This window comes from Daldinia childiae, assembly GCF_008694065.1.
Source record: "Daldinia childiae strain JS-1345 chromosome Unknown Scaffold1, whole genome shotgun sequence".
In the NCBI taxonomy this organism is placed as follows: Eukaryota; Fungi; Ascomycota; class Sordariomycetes; order Xylariales; family Hypoxylaceae; genus Daldinia; species Daldinia childiae.
In genome coordinates this window covers 1,472,406-1,499,145 of record NW_022984642.1, presented here as the reverse complement: position 1 = coordinate 1,499,145, position 26,740 = coordinate 1,472,406, and the positions used below count along the sequence as shown (strand labels likewise).

The window sequence follows — 26,740 nt, the reverse complement described above, 5'->3', positions numbered from 1 at the left end:
CAAGCAAGTCTCATGTTAGGTACCTCGATAGATACCATCTCGTCTTCCATGTCTTACCGAGTTCATTGTTTGCACATTTTATAACTGAAAACGGATCTGCGCAACTCGTGCAACCTATGCCAATTCCCGTGTAGCATCAACTTCTGAGTGCTATCCCACAAACGATATGCTCGGTAGGATTGTCTGATTTTGTAAATTCTTTCAGCCAGCCTTGGTTACACTGACATATATACAATGCTGAGCGCCTGCTGGGCAAACTCAAGCTGATGAAATATACGTATGATCGGCACCGTTGTTTGCCCCTCTAAGAAATACCCCTAGACCGCCAGACACCCTTCAGCAGGCAAATGATGTACAAATATAATTCAGCTTGGAAAACCCGTAATTCTCGGCTGTCTGGTAGGAGTTCCTAATGTCCCGGTATCTTCGCTTGCGCTAGCTTTTCTCCGGGCTCTTTTCCGTTTTAAGGCAGACCACTCCGTTTTCCATGCAGATATACTCTCTCGCAGTTCTTCATCGGCATCTTTCGGCACGTAGCTTAAGCACTGCACCTCGATCGCCTTTAGCTGAATCTGTAGGCTGAGCATCTCCATCTCACCTTCGTTTCGCTCACATTCGCTTTCCCGTGGTTGTCAGCATCGGTCACAACTTCGAGTAATGGCCGACTTGGCTAAACTTACAGCTCCTTAACCCGCTTTTCGAGATAAATGATTCTCTGCGCGGCGCGTTCTGCACGTGTGATAAATAGTTCGTGAATATGCTACATACGTATTAGACAGAATGTGCTTATATAAGTGGCTGGTAACACTCTTACATCTGTCTCCTCCTGCCGAGCGCGTAGACCCGAGACAACTTCTTCTAGTTCCTTGCACAAATTTTGTGCTTCCGTGGCGATTCGACTAGCCTGCACTGCCGACATCTGAGACCCCTTAGCGACAGCGACCTCAAGAGCATTAAGGCTTCCTTCGGTTTGGGTTGATGAAGATGCGTATGTAGGTAAAGGCGTGGTCGAAATACTAGGCATCGTGTGCCCTGGTGTTAGCGGTCCCCAAAAGGAGTCGCGCTCAATTTTGTTATCCTGGAGTACCAGGCTGGTAGGTCTAGACCTTAGAGATCTTCGACTCGGCTGATAGTCTCTCGCGGATAGGGCCTTTTCCATCTCATCCACTTTGGCATGGAGAGTATTAACATTGTGCTCTTGTATATTGTCCTGCTTGCTCAACTGAGCAGCAAGATCATTTAGTCGCTGCACGAGGACATCTTTGCTGTCTTGTACAACGGATTCTCGTCTAGATCGGCCTACCTCGGTTAGATGTAGAGCGGATGCTGATTTAATAAGAGGTGATGAAAACTGGCGACGCGCTGGGGAAAACGGAGACATGCCCAAGGAATGAAGACGCAAGGACGGTAATGACGGCGAAGCTGGTGGTGATGATTGAGGAGTTGCGGCGGCATGGTATAATGACCAGGGGTGATGATACTCTTCTGACTTGGCGCTCCTAGGCGGCGTTTGCAGCGCCGGCGTGGCCGGAGTGCTATCCGGCTCTGCATCCGAGTCTGTGTCCGTCATAAGGCAAATCAACGTAACCTCAGCCTTGATAACCAGCTTAAACTAAGGACTTCCGTATTTGGATAGGAGCAATAGATGAGCCTGGTGGGAGATGCCTGACGATGTGACATATTCTTTGGTTAGGAAACATAGATGCAGCTCGATGCAACCTAGATCCGTGCACCACAAAAGCTGGCCTCTGTGAAGGCCTAAGGCAACAACGGCTATTGGAAGTACATGCGCCTATATTAATTGCACACGAGGCAGTCATACCGGACCTTGGATGTATTGTATACTCCGATATTGAAGTATTAGATCTAAGATAGATAAAGTTTGGTAGTTACGCGATATTCTTCCATTAAGAAATATTAAGAAATGCAAGGATAACCTCCTATTCCAATCTCGAAACAGTCGTAAATAGCTCAGAATCAACCTTCAAGGAGGTAGTTTCAGGAGGGTGAAGAACTAAGGCGATTATTTGGCGGGGTACCCGCATTGACAGGTACAAGGTTATTAATAAGGCGCTTAAAACTTAGAAGTGTTTCTTATGCGAGACTTTTAATAAGTCCATCTTGATTGGAAAGTGCCGGCTTTGCATGTACGTACTTGGATAGCTGGTAAGCTGGTAAGAAATCTGGGGGGAAGGGGGGGGGACGGGAAGCAACAATCACCTACATTGATATGATTACATGTACAGCTCGTTGTCAGACCGGCAACTGCCCGTTAAAAGAGTTTCCTTCTCGGCTGTACTCGCATGGTTTCGGTAAAGTGTTCAGAATGTTACCAGGGAAGCAGCTGGCGAAAGCTGTGCAACTTTCTTCCCATGTCTCCGCGCCCCCACAGATAATCGACCAATGACGGCTTTCGAAACCCTTACAGTCAATGACCGGATCTCCTTGTTCTCCAAATTTCTAACTCGCCCATTTCACAAGGTCTTGTGATTTGGACTTTTCCAATGTCAGTCTTCGAGATAGTACTATTCAACCTAATGGTGACCTATTGTCATCCCCGTTGCTGTCGTTGTCCTTCTTAGTAGCTTGTTTTTTTTTTGTTCATATAATCATAAAAGTCATAAAAGTCTCACGTTACGTTGTTAGGTTGCGGCTACTAGACTTTTAAAGCTCCTTGTTCTTTTAGAGCCTCGGCACTTTTACAGATAGGACCCTGCTATCCGTTGCTATCAAGCGTCATCCTAATTCCCGCGGGGTGATCCTCCGATCTAGTCTCTAGTCTCGTGCTATTGCTCATACTTCAAACTTCCACATTTTCCAATTCGAGTCTCATGGCCTGAACTCCTCTCTCCTACCTGAGATCTTACACATCTTCAGGTCCGATAAGTCTAACCACCGAGCCCTCGCTGATTAGACGAACTCGCCCATCATGTCGTGGAAGGCTTCTGAGAGGCTAATGGACACCATCCGCCATTACTCCCTCTTTCCTGCTACGGGTGTAAGTTTAAGGCAGATGGTTCAGTTTGGCGAGAGACCCTCAGTCGGTATGTTGTTTTTACTTCTCTTGTCGTCATAATTACAAATGCAATTTGTTGACTCAACATCATCGCCTAGGAACCCTGTTTCGCGCCTCTCAATTTCTCGCCGAAGAGCTCCCAATCCGTCTTGCGCATCGAGTTCAGGAGCTCACGAGCCTACCTGATGGACTTAGTGACATGCCATCGGTCAAGAGAGTCCAGGATTGGTACGCGCAGTCGTTTGAGGTACGCCCCCTTGACTTACCCGCGATGGTCATGAACGTGAGTCATCTGATATGTGATAATAGGAGATCATCAATCTCGGACGGCCCGAGCTGCCAAGAGACGTGCGGGATCGACTGTTGAACCCGGGTAAATTCAACAACGGTAAAGGATCTCTGCTTTCGGAGGCTACTCCAAACCCGAGCATTCGTGAAGGCCAGTATGCCTCGGCGCCGCCGACACAAATTGGCCTAGGAAATAGCAAGAAGTACCAAGCAGCAAGAAGATACTTCGCTATGGTAGACGACAATGGCGATTGGCCACCCGAGTTACAGGCGTACAACTCCAAATTTGCACAGACATTACACAAGATCAAGAGACGGCATGACGGCGTTGTCACAACGATGGCACAGGGTATCCTTGAATACAAGCGAAAGAGACAACGGATGCAAATTGACAACAACATACAGTCCTTCTTAGATCGTTTCTACATGTCTCGAATAGGTATTCGTATGCTTATCGGCCAGCATATCGCCTTGACGGATCAAAGCCACCATCGGGACCCTACTTATGTTGGGATTATCTGCACGAAGACGAACGTGCGGGATTTGGCGCAAGAGGCTATCGAGAATGCTCGGTTTGTATGCGAAGATCACTATGGACTCTTTGAAGCACCCAAGATCCAACTTGTTTGTAACCCCGACCTCAACTTTATGTACGTTCCCGGTCACTTATCGCATATGCTCTTCGAGACATTGAAAAACTCGTTAAGAGCTGTTGTCGAGACGCACGGGCAAGATAAGCAGGAGTTTCCGGTAACGAAGGTAATTGTTGCAGAAGGAAGGGAAGATATCACGATCAAGATCAGCGACGAAGGTGGTGGAATCCCACGAAGCGCCATCCCACTAGTGTGGACGTACATGTACACGACTGTAGATCGGACCCCTAACTTGGACCCTGATTTTGATAAGAGCGATTTCAAGGCACCGATGGCGGGCTTTGGCTACGGACTGCCAATCTCGAGACTTTACGCACGGTATTTCGGTGGCGATTTGAAACTGATTAGCATGGAAGGGTACGTCGATTTAATATCTTGGATTTACCTCATCACCATAAGACTAACTTAGAATCTACCTAGGTATGGAACAGATGTGTATCTACACCTCAACCGCTTGTCGAGCTCTTCGGAGCCCCTACAATAGCAATCAGCAGTCATGAGGGAGTGGACATCGTCCCAAGGATTGACGTTACCACATAGGAGAACGATGCAGAAACGGCTTAAATTTTTCGAGGTCTCGGAGCGTAAGCAGGTCGGCGACGCGGAATCTATGATCAGCCAGGAGGGCAGCCGCTTTTCTCACATAGATGATGAGAAAGCAGAGCTATGATCATATATTTGTATGGCTTATGACCCCCGGATCTCGGATCGATGCGTGTGCTCGCTGAGAAAGATATAGGGTAAGAAGGGAGATTAAAAGGTCAAATCAGGGGACACATAATAGGTAAAAATTAAATAGGGTTTGGGGCACGGCGCTTTTTTCCTCATATTTTCGGTCTTCCTTTTTCATCCCGCCTTTTCCGATGCTTTTACTTCCAAAAGGCGCAGGACGGGACTATGGATGTGGGAGACAGGTGGCCGGAATGATATGACTACTCTGCATCAAGGCATGGTGTGTATAAAAAGCATGAACAAGATCATCTCGGAAAGCAACTTTCTACAATGTACATAAATAAGTAACAGCATTGATTGAAGACTTTGTTGTTATACCATCCACTCGCCATGTCTCGCTATGAAATATACATATATGTATATATGCATGGCGTAGGTACGATAGGAACCCCTTTTCTTTGAGGATTCGACCTTTTCATGGCCCCTTTCATAGGATTTACCCTTTCCGTATGCTCGCTAACCCCTTATCGGGTATATATATGTACAGCCATTATAAGACCAATAATGGATCCCGACCACCCGCTCGAAGACCCGCCTACTTTCTCCCTTCTCTAACGTACACTGCTTCTCCTATTATATGCCTAGTGGCTGTAAAGTCGTTTCATCCGCTACACATACTATCGTAACACTATCTACCACCTCTTCGAATTCTAGCATAACGAGACAATTCATCTTGATTCATTACGCCTTGTACATCAAATCTATGAAGCCCGTCGCCAAATCCACAACAACGGCTTTATTCGGCAAACTGCCCGCGACTCCGTAGAGGGCCGCAGTATCGCCCGTAGCCTTGCCCTTCAGGGCCTTACCCTCAACAGCACGGACGCGCTCCTTCTCGCGCTCCTCCTCGATAACGGCCTCGAGATCGGCGACGAGGCGCTCCCAAACCTTGACGATAGGCATAGTGACGGCGACGTGCATGGCGGGCGGGTTCTGCAGGGCATTGAGATGCCAGCCCTTGGTGTTCATACCGTCTGCGATGTCGTAGATATTGAGGTTACGAGCGGAGAAAGCGACGACGGAGACGAGAGGGCGGCCGAGCACCTCGAGCTCCACGCTGAGGGTGGGGGACGACGCTACGTGTTCGGCGATCTTCTTGGCACAGCCGACGATCTTGACGCACGAGTCGATGTATCCGGCCTCACCGACCCGCATCATGCTAGTCCAGCATCCGGCGATGAGGGCACCGGGGCGGGAACCCGCGATTCCGGGGGAAGCGTATACGCCGCCGGACCAGTCGGGGGAGACGAAGTATTGGTACGTGCGCAACTCTTGGGTGCGGTAGAGAACAGTGGAGCTGCCCTTGGGCGCGAAGCCGTACTTGTGCGTATCGCAGGAGATAGAGGTGACACCCTTGAGGCGGAAGTCGAAAAGTTCCGTCTCAAAACCGGCCTTGTCGAGGAAAGGGACCAGGAACGAACCCAGACAGCAGTCTACGTGTAGCGGTAAGTGGCGCTTCAGGGCTAATTTGGATAGAGCCGGGATATCGTCCATGATGCCATGAGGGAAGTTGGGAGCAGAACCGACAAGGATGATAGTGTTAGAATTGATAAGGCGAGATACACGGTGAACATCGACTTGGTATGTGGGAGCAGGGCAAGGTACAAAGTGAATCTTGATTTTGAAGTAGTCGCCAGCTTTCCGGAAGGCCGTATGTGCTGTCTCCGGGAGGATCCTATAACCCATCGAGTTAGTAATTCCAAAGTACCTTAATAGATATAGATCATGTAATACAAATATAATAATATAATACAAATACGTGACTTACATCTCGGGTTCCGTTACACCACGCTCCGCATATGCCTTCTGCCGCGCACCGTAGCATGCCATCAATATACTCTCGGTACCACCACTGGTGCATACTCCGGCGGCGCTAGGTGGGGCATGGAACATGGAGAGGACCATTGCGACAACCTCGGCTTCCATCTTTCGTACTCCGGGGAAAACATCCGGATGTATCGGATTCGAAACTGTAAACTTTCCATAGGCCTCCGTCTGTAACTTTAACAAATCTTCTTCACCATGGTATACGGCACCCGATACGTAACCGTCTTCCCATCTGGTATGTTCCATATTTGCCAACGTGTCGAGCTCTGCTCGTAGGGCGTCATCTGTCCAGCCCTCCTTTGGTAATGTTGTGTATCGCGTGCTGTCGGCAGGTATCATCTTTGCCTGTATCTTTGCTAACGATTCTGTAATCTGTTTCCGTACTTGGGTCCGAACTCCCGGAGCGCGTAGGAAATAACCGTATAATACACGTCGTACATCGTGGTATAATTCCGCTATAGTACCAAAGATACCACGGCCCTTCAACTTCCAAAACGTTCGGCGGACTATGCGCAGTACGAAGAAAAAGAAAATAATGTTTTTGAGTCTACACAGAGACGGGACAGGATAATTAGTAATTAGTTCTCTTATGTACTTTATAGTAACACTTGGTAATATTATTAAAATGGTGTCAAAATAATGAAGACTTACATCTCGACATTGAAAACTTGCCGAGGATCGATCGTCCGAGATCGCTTCTTTACGCTATCGAAGCTCTCGCGCAAGCTAATAGGCATTCTCGAAGAACCCGGCATGGTTGTCGACCTATTATAACCAAAACAGGCTCAATTGCCAAATAATCAATTCCGTCTAAACTATCCGGGACATTTAAATGGAAGGGAGGTTCGAAAGACTTTAAAAGTAGTATGTGTGTGTGTATATGTATATGTATTCGTATTGGTTTTTATCTAAACATGTAACCCCAGAAAATCCAAGATAAGTTTCGTCAGATCCGTGGAACACGAAGCTACGCCAAAGGATGGTCCCGTCCCGCAGAAAAAGGGAACAGCGAAGGCCAAAATACGGCCCAGTCGTCACATGCGCGAGCAAGGATGTTCGGCAACAACAGAGGTGGATCCCCCTTGTCTAGCCTAGGCCCGTCTTCCCAGATCCGGTAATACCCGCCAAGGTAATCAGGTAATCGCGAATGCGAGCTGGTAAGGTTATATTCTTAGCGGGTTTGTTATATGATGACATTTACCTGTCATCTCACTGGCCGTTAGGTCAAATTGAGAATACCATCTAAGAGTTTTACGTTTTTAAGGCATCGTAAGATAATCTAGCTAAGGTATTAGAGCTGGCCGTCGTATTTTCGTGCTCTCCGGACGTTGCATCAATTAAAGAAATGGACAAACAATTGAGGATTGATCCGAAGTACTTCCGATAGTATGCTTTTCTCATATAAAAGCCAAGTATTTTTTAAACATTTACCTCTCTTAGCAATTCCATAGAGGTTAGAATAAGATCTTTATTTTTTCCCGTTCCCTTAACTAATCAATGTATAACACTTTAGATGGCGCTATTAATAATTGACATTATAAAATATACTTAGAGTCGTCCCCTTGTCTTCCCCATCGTTATACATTTGGAAGTAATACAGTATAATGTTGGACTTATTGTGATTGGACAATAGTATTATCTAAGCACACTAGCGCATTAACGTTTCTCCCATTGTTTCTGCCCCGCCAAAATCCAATCAGACTAATAACGTGGTTTCCTATGTTCCAGACTCCAGTAGCAGCATATGAAAGAGACGACGTCAGCTAAGTGCAAATTGCGCCTGACATCGGTACACAAGCAACTCGTCGCTGTAAAGGAAACACCGGCGTGAATCCATTAAGCTTATTTTTCCTGAATGAACTATTCTCTTCTCTATGGATCGGTATAGCTCTAGCACCATTGCCTCAAATAACAACAAAACCAAGCAAATGATATGATGGAGAACCTATCGATTCACGATCCTCCACCTCAACCAGGCGGCTCGTCCCTGGGTCGCGCAGCAGCGGCAGCATCAGCATCAACTTCTTCTGCTGCCCCTCAACCACAACAGCTTCCTCCACAGATGTTCACCACTGCTGCACAGCTACTAGACCTCACCGATAGTAAGGCAATCGATGCGGCGAGATGAGCGCCGTCTCAGGTCCTTTGTTAACCACCAGGTATAGAAAAGCTTTTGGTGTGTCTACGAGATGGTCGGAAACTAAACGGTGTTCTACGAAGCTGGGACCAGTTTGGTATGAATTCCCTAACTAATCTTATTCTTATTTCTATTTCTATTTCTATAACTAATATCTATATCTATGTCTCAGCAAACTTAGTTCTCCAGTCCACAGTCGAGCGCATATACGCCATCACATCCGATCCCTCAGACCCACAACCAAAAGGCCTATACGCCGAACAAACCCACGGCATCTTCCTCGTCCGCGGCGAGAACGTGCTCCTCCTCGGCGAGATCGATCTCGATAAAGACGACGACCCTCCCCCAGGTTTTGAGAAGGCTGAGTTTGCTGCAGTAGAGAAGCTGGCCAAAGAGCGGAGAGCGGTAGAAAAGACAAAAGAAAAGAAGAAGCTACAGAAGCTGGCTACGCTGGGATTCGAGGGCGAGAACCTTGGGGAGGTTATGCTCTAGAAAAAAGGACAGCTAAGAATATTGGTTGTAGGCCTAATAACCGCTCGGGTCGCGCAAAAGGATAAAAAGAAAAAGGGAAGAAAAATTACGCCACGGGGAAAGTGGTATATACCCAAGATGGATTGAGAGACAGAATATTGTGAAATGTCTCCCTTTCATCAACCCTAGTACATAAGACTGGTTAGTCTTGCGGACGGGAATTAGAGGCCTGGAAGACTGCACTCCTACAACAGCAAACAATAGCTGCACTCTAATCGGTGTTGGTAGCTTGTCGTATTTAGAAAGCATGAATGTATTCTTTATACCTGGCTGATATGAGATATGCCATCGGGTTGGCTGCCTTAGTTTTTAGAGATGCATATATCAGTCATTTAAAAGAGATCTTTCCACGCAATAATAAACCATTTCACCTTACCATGCCGTTCCACACCATCCACACCTTAAAACTATCATATACGAAGGGCAATATAGAATGAGAGGAATAATTCATATAACACAACTGTGAGTGCGTGATTGCTATCTTCATCTTTCATACTCAGGAACAAGAGTAAGCCCCTATTCCCAGCATACGCTCACCATTTAACTCCATGCCAAGTTGCCCTAAGCCATTCTATAGAAAACTCGACATCTACAAATCCGAGGTAATATTAGCATAAGAGAATCAAGCTCTTCCATGAGCACTATTGGACCAAGGGATTATATAGATATAGACACCTAGTTATCTATTGTATAGTTATCTACATGTTTAAGAGGTGTAACAGCCGCCTAGCTCTTTGTACCTCCATAATTATGCCCGACATATTTTCGCGTTTGATTGATGTTCCAACAAAATAGAAGTGGTAGTTTTCATAATCATCATTTTCCATTTCCCTCTTAGTGCTGAATCGTTTGGAAATTCCTTTTGCTATAGAGCCGAGCAATCCACCCTTTAGCACAGTTGAAAGTTGAAAGATGACTGTACTAATTACTACAATAGACTTTGCCAAGTTGGTTTTATTTCTTGATAATTTTCAGTAGCGAAGCTATCCGTGTTCGCTTGCTTAAGCCAACTCGATATTGTACTTTAGGTTGTGAAGATGTGGATGTGGGCTTAGAGACCGTGCTACCTTTCTCATTAGATTTTTGCTGATCGGCTAACTGTTTGGGGGTAGGCTTCGCAGGCACTTCCTCAGCTGATACTGGTTCTTCAGATGGCTTAGAGTTACTGTTGATTTCTTTCAACGCGTCTTCAACGTCCTCCTTATCTGTGGTTGGATCTTCCTCCTCCCTTTTTTTCAGCTCACTTCGGGCTTTTTGTTTCTTTTTGGGCTTCGGCTTCTCGGTCGCTTCAGTCTTCTCCAAAGTGATCTCGTTATGCTGGGCGTCGTCCTTGTGAGCCTTTTGCGTAATGTGGAGTTCATGTTCAGGAGCCGACGCTATTTCGGGCTTTGCTAAGTCTGACTTTCGAGGGCGGCCTCTTTTCTTCTTAGGCTTCTCTGGCTCAATTTGTACCTCGAGGTTTTTAACAGCAGGGGGTGCCTCTTGAGCAGCAGCCTGGTTTTCGAAAGGCAGCTCTTGCGGGGTCTGTTCTTTCACAGCCTGCTTTTTCTTGCGCCCACGCTTCTTTGGTTGGGGGATTGGCTGAGTCTCTGGCAGGTTATTCTCAGGCGCATCGAAAGGAACAGGTGGCGGCGCTGTCGGAGGTATCTCAGGGGCAGCATCACTGGTATCACGTACTTCTTCCTTGGGTAGGTCCTGATAGTCTTGATCCCGAAGTATTTCCTCGTGTGGATTCGGAAGAAGTTCGATAGCATCGTCTCTATGTGAACTGGGTGGGTTTAATTGTGGCTCATTACGCCTCCGTTTGTGTTTGTCTTGTTGCCGATCAACAGCCTCATAGTCCCAAGGTCCATCTTGTAATTCATCTTCATCTTCATCTAGTATGTTCCTTGTCCTCTTTTTTCTCTTGGTATATGGACTCTTTGGGGTAGTATTTCCGATTGGAGGTTCGACCTCATCATGTACTACCTGTGTATCCACAAGTACTGCTTCTGCCGGGTTTCCCTCCGTATAATCATGGCCAGCAATGACATCTGGAGAAGACATTATCTATCAAAATCATTAGATAAGGTGAGAACTTTTAATGCCTGGGTATACTTGCATTTACGAAATCAACGCTTTCATCAGGTTCGACATCAGCAGCAGAGTCTCTTTCCCACGGAAGCGGTGGCCCAGAAGAAGATGCATATCGGCTAGGTGTTGGATATGCAACCGTCGACATGCCGCTTGACTTTATATTAGTAAGAGGACCAGGGAGACCAGGGAGACCGGGGTATCCATTTTGCGACACATTAACCTTCTCATATTCGAGTTTCTGCATGGTAGTGAGGTTGCTCTGAGCGATATAAAAATTTGCTATAGGCGCCGTATCCCGGATCACAGAATTATCGAGTAAGACTTCATTTTGTTTGAATACGGGCTGTAGTGATGACCCAACTCCGTGACTTGGAGCAAGCATCTCATTATGCAAAGCTGTGTCTTGGGCTGTCTCAAGTGTATTATCATATCCCATGAAGATTTCTGCTGCAGCAGAGTTCTTCGTTGCTTTTGATTGGCTTCTTTTTCGCTTGCCATACGACTTCTCATTCTTTCCTTTCGAACTTTTAGTAGTCTTTGAAATCATTATGTCCTCTGCACTACTAGGTACATCCCATTCTCCAGATGCGCTCTTTCGTGGTGTAGTTATACCGGAAGCACCGTCGCTGAAGAGTAATGGCTCGTTCCTAATCTTGCCCAAGACTACTGGTGAGGTGACATTCGTGGCCGAAGAAGCATCAGCTTTTTTGCCTTTCCCCTTCACCGGGAGCGAGATCTCCCCACTACTTCTACTCGCTTGCTGACTTTGACGGACTATATTCTCGATAAGATGAAATTGGTGAAGAGCCCTATTTTGCTGCTCATCATAAACACTGGCAAAGAAGGATTGGTCCGTAGTATCAGATATATGATTGTGGCTGTCTAATATATCAGGGCTTGACGGCCTGTGATGTGGGCTTAATTGTTCTACCTCTGGGGGATCAATTCCTTCATCTTCTCTTAGAGGACTTAGTGGATTGTCGTCTCCATCTTCGTCGTCAGAGTCGGCAATTACTCTCCGAGGCACCATATCTTAGTCAATTTACGACGCGTTTTGACGCGACTCGTTAGACTTAAGATAGTAATATTTTGAGGTACCTCTAAAAATGAGATGTATAACACAAAGCTAAAAACAGTGTTATGTGGATTCTTATTAGAAAGGAAGTAATGGAAGATGTGGTTAGGTATCTTCACTTGCATTAGTAGAATTCCATTAGGAATTGTAATTAAGAATTGTATTTCTCATATCAAAATGATGGTCGTCATTGCTTAACATAGGTACAATAGGTACATAGGTGATGTACATATGTAAGGACATAAGGACATCAGGTACTTCGTGTATTAGGTAATGTGCCTTCTTAAGTGCACGCATATGTGGGGCAACAATTTGGCCCATGTACAACCCCCTCCCTTATGTACATAATTTGATATATGTATATACTTCATAGGAAGGCTGCTGTCGTATATATAAATATTAAAAAAAAAAGCACATACATCAGATTCTAAAAGCATCTTAAAATGAGTTGTCCATAACCAAAGTCATAATTGAATCTTGACCTTGGCGCATATTTATATTGAAATGGACTCGCCCTTCAAAGATGGGCTTTGAAGGGCGATTAGCTAGATTGCTAATCTCACTTGGATCAGCATTATACTTGCTACAAGGCTACTACTATCCCCTAATTCTTCGCCTTTTACTGGTATCCCCTGCTGGCTCGTCTGCGTCGTCCTCGGTTGTGTTCATCTCCCCACCGGCTACGCTCATACTACGGCTTGCAGATGGTGGCACGCCCGTCGGTGGAGGTGCGTTTCGCTCTACCTCGTTGCGGAGGTCGCTTAATAACTTCTCAACCTCACCAAACATACTACGAGTATCCTTTACAACCCCATTCTCATCTACTTCGTAGCCTCGGTAGTCTTCTCCGTCACCCTCTAGACTAGCCCGTCGATTCGATTTCAGGAAAGAAGGCCCGAACCCACGATAAGGGTCCGGGTTGTACATGATAGCATTAGCAAACATGTGAACCAACTCTCTCTCTAGCTGCGCGATATTTATTATGCCTCGCGGTGGAACTAGATCCACTGACATCGGAAGCCAGACGTTTGTTGCACTTGGATCAATATCAGGCATTGTTGCTACAGCTATTGATGCCGCTTTAGACCCTGCAGTGATCGCCTTCTGGATGCCTTTCAGATCCTGCGGCCGGAGCACAATTTCGAAATACCCTGGCGCCGTTTTTGGTTTCACGGGATGCGCAAACATATTAGCATGGCGATGACTGATAATTTGATCCAATGCAGATTGGCTGATCTTATTGAACGAACGTGTCCATAAAACGTGCGTTGCCGGTGTTGGCGGAGCCCGATTCGGAGGACTCTCTTGACGTTTCCGTTTGTTAGACAACTGGCTTGGGCCAGGCTGGTCCCTGATAGCACCACTTTCATCTGCTGTAGTCGCATGTCCAATATCCTCGAGAGCCTGAGGTGTTGCCTCTTCGTTCTTGATATTACTTCCTGAGAGATCTGGGTCTACTAGGGCTTCCTCTGATTGCGCTGAAGAGGGTTTCTGAGTGATACGTGGTCGACCTCTAGGCCGATTGGGCGTTACATCGGGCTTCTGTAGAGTCTTTCGTATATCCTTTTTCCCATTCTGTTCAGGAGAAGTCTTCGGTAACTGTGCTGACTGAGGACGTGGGCTAATTGGCTCGTAGACGGGGCTCTGGATATCAAAATAGCCGGTCACGTCATCTACACGTGGTGTTGCAGGCGTAGGGGTTGATGTCCATTTAGTTCCATGCCCCCTTATAATATGAGGAGAAACAGCTACCGGCGTATGCACTTGGTTCGCTGATAGTGGACGCGTAGGCTGAGGTACCGCTACCGGGGTCTGTAGTGGAGGTACTTGTGGGCGTTGAGTAGAATCAATAGCACCGGCTTGCTGAGCCGGCTGGGCTTGTTGGTTATATGGTGAGCTATATGATATCGAAGCTGATTGGCCCTGTTGAGATGTCGGTGGCGCTGATGGTGCTTGGACGGGAGTCTGCGGAGGATGTGAAGGCCGGGCCGGACCGGGTGCCGGAGACCATTGGGTTGGCGGCACGGGAGGTTTGGGGGGGCTTGCAGCTGGATGTGGTTCTGATAATGCCGCAGGCGGTCGAACAGGTGTTTGAGTCGGCACGTGCGAACTTTGATGCTGGGCGAAAGGACCGGGTCCTATATTGGAACCTGGCGAGCTTACCGTAGGGATCGACGCTGGACGCCGCTGCGGCACCTGTTGCCCTGCGCCGTCTGGAGTTGCATTTAAAGGTAGTGATTGAAGAGATGGGGGTATCTGGCCCGCACTTTGCGGCGGTAAAAGCACCGATGGAGATGCTGGTGCGGATCCTTGCGTTGAGGGTCGAGACACTTGGCCGTACTGTCCCGGAGTCTGCCTACCGCCTGCATAATTCTGGGGTAACTGAGGGAGGCTAGTTGGGGTCTGAGGATATGTCGGAGGCCTGGTGACCCCCGTACTATAGGGGGGTCGAGGAGACGGAACAGGAGTCTGATGAGTCGGTTGATGTTGTAGCGGCGGCGGTGGCGGTTGATAAGAAGGCGGAAATGGAGGTTGAGGAGAAGACTGGTGGGGAGGCTGATATGGAGGCTCCCATTTCAAAGCAGGCGCGGGAGTAGGGTTAGGAGTATGGGGCTGGGGTTGATTAGTTTGTATGGGTGCGGGGCTTCGACCTTTGGGGACACCTTCAGGTCGCTGAAGGCCATCAACGACGGGTGGCTGAGGCGTGGCAGAACCTGAACGTGCGGGATACCCTTGAACGGTCTGTGGATGTTGTAAAACTGGTGTTGTATTACCTATTGGACGCCCTAGTTCTTGTGGCCTATTATCAGGGGCAATGTGACGTGCTTCACTTGGAGGACGAGTAGGTGGGGGTAGCGATGGAGGAATTGAGTGTACGACTTTTCTCTCCTGTGGCGGCTGAGGAGTATGCGGCGGCTCGGTTTTCCTGCTATGATCATGAGTCTGTGGAGGAACCGGAACTGATGTTGATATTGCCGTTAACGTTGACGCTGATGATATTGTCGGTGCTTGTACCGATATTGGCGTCGGCGTCGGTGTCGGCGTGTGTGCCTGTATTTGTACTGGTGGTATCGGCGTTGGCGTCGGTGCTGCTTGGCCCTCCGGTCTCGCAGGTAATGGATCGTTGGCAGCTGGGAACCCGTTACTCGCTGGTGATTCCGTACGTTGCTCCTGAACAAGCCTATTATCCCATTCTCCCCGTTCGATCTCAGCAAGCTCTCGTTGAAGCTCGTCGAACCGTCTTTCGTCCTCTCTGATCTCCCTAATTAGATTATCTCGAAATCGTATATAGAGCTTCTCCACTAGATTAGGGAGCTTATCCGTCTGCTCTAGGGCTTCTTGAAAAGTAGACAAAGGGGGGCTTTGAAGCTTTCTTTTCCTGGAGTTTGGTGAAAGTCCGGCATTGTTCTTTTCTGCAGCGGCTTCGGCTTCCCGTCTCCTCTCCTCCTTCCGCTCTTCTCTAAGTAATTGTAGGGCAAATCCCTGAAGGGATTCGGGGCTTAGTCGGTCGGCATCAAAATCGTCCTGTTCAAATATCAAGGGTGTTTTCTTGAGGGTCTCGGAGACGCGACTGAAGGTACCGATGACCAGGCCGTTCTGAAAGTTTCTCTTAAGCTCTTGGAATAAAGCAAATGCTTCGAGGGGGGTATATGCGGGCGGGTTCTGATTCATGCCCCAGAATCCACCTCGGCCGGGGTCGAGGGGACCGTCGCGTCTCTGTAAAAGATGAATTGGCGCCACGATCTAATGTCACTGTCAGCAAGCCTAAATACACCTTTGTTAGGCGGCTCCGACGGGGAAAACACGGTTATGACGCGTACGATAAGAGTTGACAGGGGTCGTAGAAGTCCGTTAAGACTACTCCGACCACTTTAATGGCGGAACGGCGACTATTAAGGCCTGTTTTAGATGAGGCTATTCGCGATGAATATTTTTCACCGTTCCTTGTCGTTGGGAATGAATCACGTGATTAAAAATAAGTATATTCAGTAATCCGCAAGGTCGCAGGCCACGGTGGTATATGATTCGTGTGATGGATCGGCGAATGTTGCCAGATTGATTGTTGGAGCGGATTTGGAATGCGGAATCTGGGGGGGGTTCATAGGTCCAAGCGTCCCTGTTAGTGCATATGGTCTGTGCCTTTTTACCTGACTACAGAACTAATCTACCTAACCAACATACTTACAGGTAAGTACTACCTATCAGTAGTTACCTCTTAGGTTAAAGTTTAAAGGCTCCGTATAGTAGTACATATGTACATATATGTGCAGATAATTATTTAACTGTGTTATATCTCTCAACTTGGTTCATATTAGAATTCATTTCTATTAATAACTGGTTGTGCAGCTTTACCAGGTATCTCCTTCTTACCTACATATGTAGCGCTGGCAATTTTTTTAAAATCTAATAAGGCACTTTTCTACCTAACACACATATTACGTTAGGTACATAAGCAACTAACCGAATAGCAAGGATATCCCGCCTATCTATTAACATTAACGGTCATTACTTACATCTAGTCTCATCATAGGTTGCTATTTCCTATAGTTAACAATTAACATCTAGATCCTTATCTTAGATGACGTGACAGTTAGATCTTTAAATTTCACATGTGAGCAAGACACGCGATCTTGCTAGGCACGTGCCCAATACAAGAAGGCCAGGATGAAGATAGACTAGTCGATGTCATAAGGTTGATATTGATGCTTAGAGAGTATAATGAGTATAATATATCTGTACAAATGATTGACTAGACACTAGTTAGGTAGTCCTCGAGATGAATAAGTATGCCTGACCTAAATACCTAAATTCCACGAGACATATGAGTCCCCATAAGACTTACCAAACGAATCCTAAACTAAAGAATGTCTAACCTATTAAAGAAAAATATAATATGAAGGGACAGCTTTAGGAAACGAAAAGAGAGGCGCTACGTCTAAAAGATTAATAGTAAGCTACCTAACTAATACATAGCTCGGCTTCCCGCGCGTCTAAGCGTCCGCATATGTGCCTATGAGGTTTGGTTTCAATGGAGTAGGTCTTCAATGGAGCGTTTGAATAATAATACTACCCTACATAGAACATTAGGTCCTGCAAGAATAAGGGGAACCGAAGTTTGAACAGTTACGACGTGCATAAAAGCAAGGGAGATTAAGTACCTATCCCAAGGTAAGCCCCAAGTAACTCTAGTAGGGAAGTAATTCAGGAACGTTACTAGAATAGGACAGAGTAGTATTGTTAGATTATTGTTAGATCAACATTGGATGATTTATTTTATGTAGGTGACAATACGCATACAAGCTTATGCAAGTTATCATCACTTCATCGTCAATCTAATGTCAAACAGCATCCGTATTCCATAGGAAGGTTTGCATGATAAAGTAAAATAATACGAAATAATGCGAATGGAATAATAAGACTCTATTACCTAGTTGATTTGGATCATCGTTGTTGAATTCGGATGCATGGACCATCTCGTCTAATGATGAGATCGTCGTGAGCTCATCCTAAAAAGCAGCTTAGGACGCCAAGAAGTAATTATTAGCCAGGTGAAGAGAGATACAAAAAATCTGCCTCTTCCATTAAGATGATAATTTATTGATTCTTATTACAGTACTATTCTTATTACGATTACAGGTTTAAGATAGTAGCAATTTACTTATATCAACTCGTCAAATAAACCATTGTAAGTATCAAAGTATCGTATACCTTTTTTCCCTTACGACTAATTACATAAATTACGGAATACCTCTATCACTATTCCGGGCATAGCGACTTAATTAGTTCTTATGCGGAAGTGTTTCAGTCAAGTCCAGCTTACCTTTCCGGAAGTGCAAGTGCAAGTACAAGACAGTGAGACAGTAAGACAGGCAGGCAGGACTGGCAGAACAGGTGGTATAAATCAGGTACCGCGAGGCTCGAGTTCCACCTGTTCGCCTGACCCCCCTTTTTTTTATTCGCTATTCGTTTTACCTATTCGGTCCCTTTGAAATCCACTAATACAACTAACATCCATACTAACATCCATGAGTTGCTAGGCAAGTCAGGGCAGTTTTTACCAGCCTACGTCCCGATTTTTTTCTGCGACCCGCCTTTTCATCCCCCACCGCCAAAAGCCAACTCCCAATACTTTATCAATAATAATACCACCCAGCTCCAGCTCCTCCCCCCAGCACTCTGAGCTGGACGACTTCTGCGACTTCTACACCATTTTCCTTTATTCAACCTTTTATGTACGACGACAACGTAAATTTTTTGCCCAACATGAACCCCACCGACGAGGAACTCGACCGCGACTGGCAACCCAATGGCCGCCGACCTCAATCGTGAGTTTACTAGCTATTACCCGTTGATTTCCTTGTTCGCTATTCTCCCCGTCGCTAGTAAGGGGAAGGCCTTACCAAAAATAAAATAAAATAAAACAAACCAAATTCTTCAAGCCATACCAAAGCTAACACAACCTCCTCCGTATAGTACGATTGCCCGATCTTTCAGTCAAGAGCTGATGGATATCTTTCGGATTGAAAACAGCCTTGCCGACCTAGACGAACAAATTGACAAGCGGTATGGCCCATGCCAAGTTCCCTAATCTTCAGAGACGTAGTTCTCTTATTACGCGACCTTGACCAACGGCCACTAATACTGGGTTTTCTCATGACTAGAAAACAGCAAGTCAACAGTGGCCAGACCGAATTAGAGGCCCTCGAGGCTAGAATTAAGGAGATGGAAGAACGACTGAAGAAGCAGAACCCCCCGGGAGTCCCCGGTAGCGTGAGCCCCCGGTCTCAACGGCAAGCCATTAGCGATGCGTTTGGCAAGGCGGCATCTACAGAGAAGGATCTCGCACAGCAGCAGCAAAGGTCGCGACCAGGAACTGCTAAACAGGTACAGCAAGCACCTGCCCATGGAGGAGCTATGCCTCCGACCCCCACAGCCAGCGAAGGTGAATACGTACTTGTCAAACATAGCTCCTCTGGTGACGGCGCCGCTTGTTCTCGAACTTTTACTGACTATGTCTACGTTTCTAAAGATGGTGGTGACCGCGACAACTAAATCGGCATAACTGCGTTTCAACAACTTTTTTGAACCTGCGCTCCCTTAATCCGGCACGAGTTGAATTTTTATCGCTTTTTGGCTTCCATCAAGTTTCGTATTCTTCCCAGCGGAATGGTAAAGGAGACACATTTGCGTAACCTACGAACTTCCTCCATCGAACCCCACGGAACCGAACTTGGACAAGAGTTCAGATCGCCTCAGTTGGAGTAACTTGGATACCCGTACCCCGGATGAAACCAATCCTTGCTCCCGCGTTCTGGGATCCGACCACAAGCGAGCCTTGGACCATTCGATTTTTTTCTCGTCGGCAAACGGGGGCGAACGAGAACCGCCCATTTTCCTAGTCTCACGAACCCGAATTTACAACAACCCTCAAGATATCCCCTCGTTTAGAGAAAAGACGCGACGACGTTATATTCTTGTCCGTCTGGCGTTGAAGGCGTCCATCTTCCTTTTCTCGACCATTTTTCAATCTTAGGATCACCCCCTTTTTTTTAAACAGTAGCATCATGAATAAGGAGGCGGCGGCCGTAGTGGGGTGAAATTAAGGGGTTGGGTCCTGATAGTTAATGGACAGACAGAGCGTGCTACGAAGCGCTCATCTCACTTGGCATTTTAGCATGGCATAGGATTTTATGTTTCTTGAACAACGCCGTCGCCGCCGCCCCGCGAGGTTGGAACGATTGCGAAAGCGGGCCAGAGGCCGTCGTCATGGACTATGGATGCATGCATATGTCGTATCTCATCAGCTGGCCTTAGTAGTAGAGAAGGGTCTGTTATTGTACATAGATGCTTTTATCGTTCAAGGAGTACATCTAATGCATCTCGCTCAAATTAATGCATGCTCGTCCCTGAGTTTTGAGATGTTCTAATCAATTGTCATCTTATACGTCAACAGCAGTAATCATAATTAATCATAATTAATAATATTCATACCAGACAAGCTCAACACCCTATACATGCTTATTAGTGATAATGATTTACAAAATTCGATATTAGGTTTACTGACTCGGCAAAAGGCAAACTCGTACTAGAACAAACCAACGGCACTCAGGTAAAATATATATGCCGTGCTTATAACCGAGCCCTTTGCCGTCGCCTATCTACCCAGAACCTCAAATTACACCACGTACGAACATACCATCTGCCGGCCTTTCAACGCCAAAGTTCGTGTCTCGAGGCGAAAATCCACGTAAGCCCCTCTCGTAGACGAACTCTTACAAGAGCCTAGCACCACCGCCACTACGCTACACACAAGTTAAAGAAAGAATAGGGAAATGAATTGGCAGAATTAGAGAAAGACGGGAAGTTTACGAAGATTTAGGTACGACGGGTCACATAGGTTATCTCCGCCTAGAGGAGAGACGAAGTACAAGTGAGGGTTCGTGGAATCAGTTCCATGACTATTGCCACAACTATCTTATTTGCCTATTTTACCGATCGAGGTTAAGATGAATACATACCGCGTAGGTACGCAAAGTAAACATCATGAAAGTCTAAGTTGAGTAGGTGAACCTCCCCAACAACGGAAGCCAAAACAATTAAACGCAAAGAGCTCTCGTATCATTCGTACAATGCAAATCAGCAAATTGATTCCATATTATCCCTTGCTTCAAATATGTTCGACAACATTTTTAACCTCATCGCGAGCATCCAAGTCTCGTTTATCATTATTGGTGTTCACGGGCTTTGGGGCCATCCCAAACTTCTTGTTCGCGATGTCGAAGACGGCAAATCCGCTCTTGAGGAATACATCGCCAAAAATGCTTGGCATGTCGGTAAAGGAGCTGAGGGATTGTAAACCAGCATAGCACAGCTCGTCAGTCGAATGGGCGTACACAAAGTAAGCACCAGGCACCGAGCCGGCAAGTCTGTTGCCCTGTGTATCTCCGAGCTCGTAAACGAAGTCGGGTGGGGTTGTGTTGCAGGGAAGCACCCATCCGTAATCCGTGTACGAGTAGTTGGCACCGGGGACGCTACCGAAATACGTCTTGACCGCTTCCTCTGGGGCAAAGAATAGAGTAGAGCCAGTATCAACAATGATATCTCGTGCCTCGCTGAACTCATATTTGACGTCTGAGCCACCAATGGAGAAGCCCGTCTGTTGAACAGCCCAGTAGCCATCCGTCGTATTCACATCGATATACTTAATATCCGAAGTATGCAGGCTATCGTCGATGTATCCGAAGTTGAAGGAGCCCTCACTGCTGTTGTGACGCAGGTCGACTGTGAACAAAGGTTGGCTCAGCACATTGGGTAGAAGATCAAGAAGGGTCTTCTGGGGTGGTAGCATCTGAGCTATGGAAGGCCAGGCTAATCCTACAAGGCCGGACATATTCGCAGACTCGGTAAACATGGTTGACACCGATGTAGCCGACTCGATTGTCATGTTGGGAATCGAGAGATTTCCAAGTATGAGAGTATCCTTATAACAAATACCCTGAGAGGTAGAAAAGTCGCCATAGATGATAGACCAAGTACAGTTCTGAATCTTGTTGGCTGACGATGACTTGCTGGGATCCCAAAGGGTCTGTCCGGCCACTTCAGTCTTATCCGTGTCGGTCGAGAAGATCCAGCTACATTACTTGTTAGTATACATCGATTACATTATGAAGTACGATGAGTCTATAATGACAACGTACGTATCAGACGATCCAGTATCTAGATCCAGGTACAGTTGTTGAGGGGGGTCACCGATGCTGACAGGAGTGAGCCAGAGAAGATCACCATCGTGAGCAGCGGCCGGAGCAGAACTTCCTAGTGTTGTTGTTAGTTATAACTGTCTAATTCTCTTAGAGGGTCCACACGCTGCTTAACTTACCAGGTTCGCCTGCAACGATCTTGTTGTTGGTGGCGGCTTTGTGGGCATCAACAACCTGCTGTAAGCCCTCGGGGACATTGAGGTTGTACTTCTTCAGAGTTTTGAGATAATCGGTAGGGCCATGACGAGGGACATCAGCATTGTGAGATAGAGGAAGAGAAAGCGTTTTGCCAGTCTTAGGAACAAGGGCCAGGGTCCAAACAGTAGTAGTGAAAAAGGAGAGGCAAAGCATCACCACCACACGGACACTAGGGAAGTACGCCATTTTGATGAACCTTTTGGTGATCTAATGGTAGGACTTCTTGTGCCGAGGGGAGAGTAAAAACGCATGGGAAGGAGGAATTTATTAGAAAAGAAGAAGAGAAAATTTATTAAAAGGAGTATCCTAGGAAATAAGAAATGGTGTTTTGGGTAGGTACCTCCTATGAGCATGTTGTGATATGAACGTGTGCAACTACCCTTCAAGATTAAGTACTTTAGGCAACTACAGTGTGCATATGTACTTCCCAAGTTAAGTGAATCGCTGGGACGTGTTACCTAAGTGATGAGATGCTTCACTAAAGCTGCAGGTGATAGTTTGATAGTTGGGTATACCCCTGTGGCAGGCGCGTGCTTTGGGTGATTGCTCCCAGCTACCTCCCTAACCTTAAACAACCTCAAACATGAAGACATCAGATTTTACAGCCGTCGGCGACCTTGCCAAGCCGGATATCCGCAGCTGCCTTTGGATTGAAGGACTGTGGAACCCGTGTAATCTTGCGCAGCTGCATTTATATGAATTAAATGTAGACATGTACCTATAGACAAACACTGCCATGTAACTTCCATGTCTCTTAAACTTCTTAAGCACTTTAAATTACTTACTAGCGTACCAGGTAGGCAGGCATATACATGTAACCAGCTTATGACCAGATCGACTCATGATATCAATATGAACATATGTACCTAGTTAGCTACCTACCTAGGCTTTAACTTGGTATAAGATACCTACCTATCCATACAACCAAAGTGAGTTCTAAACTACTGTGTCTAGTTTAACTCTGTATCTCCCCTTCCGATAATGTTCATTCAACTCGTTGGACTTGTCTGAAATTTCCTAATACGTGCATAAGAAAAGAATCATGTACCACGTATGACGATGACAAACGGCCTATTACAGGAAAAAGGGTGGAGTCTTGTACGAACATCAGATACCTATAGATATTGTCTGAGCCGACTACGACTATCCATGTTTGGAAGAGACAAACATACCTAAGGTACTCAACATTAAGTGCTTCATTTACACAGTAGTAGAACATAGCCTATACGATTAATCATTAAATATGCCTAGACGTAAGGGCGTCCGTATCAAATGTTATTATTATACAACCTCAATAAGTTCGAAACTGGCAAATATTTTGTCTAGTTACGTCATATAATTCATCAAGATCTATCTATCACTTCTATAGCTCATCATGCTTTGTCCTAGGTTCCTCCTTATTCTGTTGTTCCTTGGACAAACGCTTGATCATCTCCTCGATCTCCTCTGGAGTCGGACCCTTGCCTCCTTCTCCGAACTTGATGTAGTTTTCCCCGTCCTTGGATTCTACCGTCGGCTTCGAGCCGTCGGTACCCGTCTTAGTAGATCCCTTCTTAGCTTTACTCTTGCTCGGCTTCTTCGAGCTGCTCTTCTTCTTACTCTTTTCATAACTTCTGACGCTCTTCATTGCTAAGTCCATGCCAGCCTTCTCGAGCTTCTTGGTCTTCTCTATGAGGTCCTTGGCTAACAGTACGGGATCCGCTGCCTCGGGTAGCTTTTCCTGTTCGGCAATTTTCTCCTCTAACCAATCGATGACGGACTTTGAAAGATCCGTGATCTCCTTGAGGTCATCGAAAGTGTAAAGGGGTGGTGCCGGGCCGCGGTCCTCTGCAGCGGCTGTAGTAGTTGTCGAAGTTGTGGTTTCTTCATCCTCAAGACCGTCAAACTCACCAGCATCTTTAGACGGGGCCGAGGTGACGGTAGAAGCTGTTTCACTTGTCGAAGTAGTGCTAGAACTGAGAGAGGATATGTATGCATCAGCCTCGGCGATCTTCCCCTTGATAGTATCAATGAAAGTGGTCGTCTGGTCTATTGTGCTTCGTAGGCTCTTAACTAGTTCTGGCCTCTTTTGTGTTTCCTCAATCCTCTTCTCTATGGGAGAAACGATATCTTTTAGACCCTTGAGTTTGGCCTTGAACGCCTCACGAGATGCGTCAGCTCCATCATCATAGAGCCATTCGCTAGCTTCACTAGCCTTCTTTTCTAGCTTAGCTCGCTCTTCTGGGGTAGACGCAGCCACGAAAGATTCGCTCTCTAGTAGATCCCTAACCCTGTAGGTAAAGCCTTCAAGTTGGTTCAGTGCTTCTTCCCTCAATCGTCGAGATTTATCCGAAGCCTCAAAAGCCTTGATGCGATCCTTTGACTTGGTAAGGTCTGCTTTTGATAGACCTGGAATACCCGCCTTCTTTACGATGTAGTCAATCGGAACCACAACGAGTTGCTTCTTCTTTGGCACCGGGCTACCCTCCGCAGATTCAGCAGATGTCGACTCAGTTGCAGTCGTCGAAGTAGAGCCAGATTCCACAGAAGAGGTCGTAGCCGTATCAGTGGACTCGGTGGTCGAGGCACCCTCAGAGGCTTCTTCGCCTTCTTTCAAAGGTTGCTGGTCCTTGTTCTTACCAAATCCAAAGAGGTTCTTCACACCATCCATGACCGAACCTTCCTTTTCCTGTACCTCAGCCTCACACTCAATGGCAGCCTTGTCAACTTCTACCTCTCCATTTTCAGTGCTGAGTCGTAGCTTAACCTTGAAATGAATATCGGAGGTAGCGCAACCCTTCTCGACGAGAGATGCAACAGACGCCGTCAGGTTCTTCGTAGTCAAGGCTTTTGTCTCCCGGTCTACTGCGGTACCGTCGGCTGATGGTACCTGTTGATAGAAACGGACCGAGAAATCCTCGTGGTTTGTGAAAGTGACTTCCTTCGGGGCAGCACCGAGGAGAGATCGCTCGGTCCAAAGTCGTTGCTGTTGAGGTTTGTCTTGGGGATTCGTCCATTTCATTCCCGCTGAGAAGAATGAGCTATCAGAGATCCTGATTTCCCTGACTCGGAAGCTGGGGCTAAGTTCTGCAGCCCGGAAAGCTGCGCCAAACACTGCTGCTTCGTCTGAATTGACGTTGCTACGGAGCTTGTCGCCGCTAGCAATCTTTTCAAGCTGCTTCTGAACGAAAGGCGTCCGCGAGGAACCGCCGTGAAGAATGATAGAGTCAAGCTGGTTGATGTCAAGTTCGGCTACCTCTAGGGCCTTTTGGACGGTGGCGCTAACTCTCTCGGCATGCGCTTCAGCCAACTTCTCAAAGTCTGCTCGAGTAATCTTGTACCTAAAGTCAATATCATCATAAAGGCCCTCGAAACCAGTGGAAGTATCGACATTGGCGCTAAGGACATGTCTTAATCTTTCGGCATCCTTCAGAAGTTTCGCCATAGCTCGTCCGTGACCCCGAACGCTCTCTGCCGTAACAGAGGCCTTTTTAGCAGTGGGTGTCTCAACAAACTTGGAGATCATGTCGTCCACAATCAAGTAGTTGAGAGCGTCACCGCCTAGAGTCCTATCCCAGCCGGCTCCGACGACTTGTACTTCCTGAACCGTCTTGTTGAATTTGCCGATATCCTTGACAGTTCGGCCTTGGAACTTCATGACAGTTGCCTTGGTAGATCCAGCTCCCATGTCAAAGACCATGTGATACTCTGGCTTCGCTCCCTCACTAATAGTAGGGAATGTTCGGCTCGTAGCGTAGTTCAACCCAACAGCAAGACCATCACTAATAAGGGATAGAACCTTAAGACCAACGAGCTCGGCGGCCAATTCCACAGCACGTTTCTCTTCGACGGTATAGAATGGCGGGACCGTAATAACCACAGATCGAACGTTGTCGTCGGAACCGGCCATTAATTCGGCGTTGCGCTGTATGCTCTGAAGCTCCATTGCTAATAATTCTTCTACCATCCATGCTTCTTCCTTAGCAGTAGCCTGGCTCTTGAACGCGACTGTACCTCGGGTCTTGTGTGCCTCTAATTGTAGGCCAGGGTGCCTTGCAGTGTACTCCGTCACGATCGGGTCGTCTGTGGGAAGACCAAGAAGGGTCTTGAGGTTAGGGTAAACATCGCCAGGAAACCGAGCTGCAAGAGCCATGGCATCGGAGCCATATGCCCTCTCGGGATATGAGCCACTCTTAGGGGCATTTTGCGAGGGTTTGAATGCGACTGCGGAGGTTTCTTTTCTTCGCGAATCTTTAGTTAGGACGATCTCGAGAGGAATACCAGGCTTGACGAGTGTGGCTTTTATGTATTCGGTACCGAGATCTATACCGAGAACAGCAGATATAGCGAGGACATTCGTAGAGAAAAAGAAAACTACACAGAGTAGTATTGATCGAGGGGAGAATATTTGTGCCATGATGGGCGGGTTGAAGAGGGGTGATTGGCGAGAAGCTCGCCGCAAAAAGATTT

At 46.8% G+C, this 26,740-nt stretch overlaps 9 protein-coding genes across 11 annotated transcripts; 3 read left to right on the top strand and 6 right to left on the bottom strand.

Moving 5' to 3' along the window:
• Positions 1 to 365: 365 nt before the first annotated feature.
• Positions 366 to 1,570, bottom strand: GL218_00389 (uncharacterized protein; the record flags this gene model as incomplete). The annotated part of the gene is made up of 3 exons (XM_033576806.1): positions 366 to 618; positions 681 to 760; positions 815 to 1,570. 3 exons carry the CDS (start codon positions 1,568 to 1,570, stop codon positions 366 to 368), a joined length of 1,089 nt encoding a protein of 362 aa, XP_033442071.1.
• Positions 1,571 to 2,929: 1,359 nt separating this feature from the next.
• Positions 2,930 to 4,441, top strand: GL218_00388 (kinase, mitochondrial; the record flags this gene model as incomplete). The annotated part of the gene is made up of 4 exons (XM_033576805.1): positions 2,930 to 3,044; positions 3,115 to 3,263; positions 3,326 to 4,314; positions 4,378 to 4,441. 4 exons carry the CDS (start codon positions 2,930 to 2,932, stop codon positions 4,439 to 4,441), a joined length of 1,317 nt encoding a protein of 438 aa, XP_033442072.1.
• A 929-nt stretch (positions 4,442 to 5,370) lies between these two features.
• GL218_00387 (Sphingosine-1-phosphate lyase) lies at positions 5,371 to 7,271 on the bottom strand (the record flags this gene model as incomplete). Its single annotated transcript, XM_033576804.1, has 3 exons — positions 5,371 to 6,364; positions 6,458 to 7,063; positions 7,168 to 7,271. The coding sequence occupies 3 exons, from the start codon at positions 7,269 to 7,271 to the stop codon at positions 5,371 to 5,373; spliced, it is 1,704 nt and encodes a 567-aa protein (XP_033442060.1).
• A 1,178-nt stretch (positions 7,272 to 8,449) lies between these two features.
• Positions 8,450 to 9,145, top strand: GL218_00386 (Sm-like protein LSm1; the record flags this gene model as incomplete). Of its 2 annotated transcripts, XM_033576802.1 has the most annotated exons (3): positions 8,450 to 8,618; positions 8,682 to 8,750; positions 8,826 to 9,145. In XM_033576802.1, 3 exons carry the CDS (start codon positions 8,450 to 8,452, stop codon positions 9,143 to 9,145), a joined length of 558 nt encoding a protein of 185 aa, XP_033442061.1. The 2 variants fall into 2 exon arrangements, with proteins under 2 accessions (XP_033442061.1, XP_033442062.1); XM_033576803.1 differs by having other exon boundaries at positions 8,682 to 9,145.
• Positions 9,146 to 10,138: 993 nt separating this feature from the next.
• GL218_00385 (uncharacterized protein) lies at positions 10,139 to 11,642 on the bottom strand (the record flags this gene model as incomplete). Of its 2 annotated transcripts, none has more annotated exons than XM_033576800.1 (2): positions 10,139 to 11,233; positions 11,292 to 11,642. In XM_033576800.1, the coding sequence occupies 2 exons, from the start codon at positions 11,640 to 11,642 to the stop codon at positions 10,139 to 10,141; spliced, it is 1,446 nt and encodes a 481-aa protein (XP_033442064.1). The 2 variants fall into 2 exon arrangements, with proteins under 2 accessions (XP_033442064.1, XP_033442063.1); XM_033576801.1 differs by lacking the exon at positions 11,292 to 11,642 and having other exon boundaries at positions 10,139 to 10,952; positions 11,015 to 11,055.
• Positions 11,643 to 12,932: 1,290 nt separating this feature from the next.
• Positions 12,933 to 16,007, bottom strand: GL218_00384 (uncharacterized protein; the record flags this gene model as incomplete). The annotated part of the gene is made up of 1 exon (XM_033576799.1): positions 12,933 to 16,007. One exon carries the CDS (start codon positions 16,005 to 16,007, stop codon positions 12,933 to 12,935), a length of 3,075 nt encoding a protein of 1,024 aa, XP_033442065.1.
• A 2,592-nt stretch (positions 16,008 to 18,599) lies between these two features.
• GL218_00383 (uncharacterized protein) lies at positions 18,600 to 19,388 on the top strand (the record flags this gene model as incomplete). The annotated part of the gene is made up of 3 exons (XM_033576798.1): positions 18,600 to 18,661; positions 18,810 to 18,899; positions 18,998 to 19,388. The coding sequence occupies 3 exons, from the start codon at positions 18,600 to 18,602 to the stop codon at positions 19,386 to 19,388; spliced, it is 543 nt and encodes a 180-aa protein (XP_033442066.1).
• A 1,615-nt stretch (positions 19,389 to 21,003) lies between these two features.
• GL218_00382 (Aspartic protease PEP1) lies at positions 21,004 to 22,477 on the bottom strand (the record flags this gene model as incomplete). Its single annotated transcript, XM_033576797.1, has 3 exons — positions 21,004 to 21,967; positions 22,034 to 22,148; positions 22,213 to 22,477. The coding sequence occupies 3 exons, from the start codon at positions 22,475 to 22,477 to the stop codon at positions 21,004 to 21,006; spliced, it is 1,344 nt and encodes a 447-aa protein (XP_033442067.1).
• Positions 22,478 to 23,654: 1,177 nt separating this feature from the next.
• GL218_00381 (Hypoxia up-regulated protein 1) lies at positions 23,655 to 26,687 on the bottom strand (the record flags this gene model as incomplete). Its single annotated transcript, XM_033576796.1, has 1 exon — positions 23,655 to 26,687. One exon carries the CDS (start codon positions 26,685 to 26,687, stop codon positions 23,655 to 23,657), a length of 3,033 nt encoding a protein of 1,010 aa, XP_033442068.1.
• Between the last annotated feature and the right edge of the window lie 53 nt (positions 26,688 to 26,740).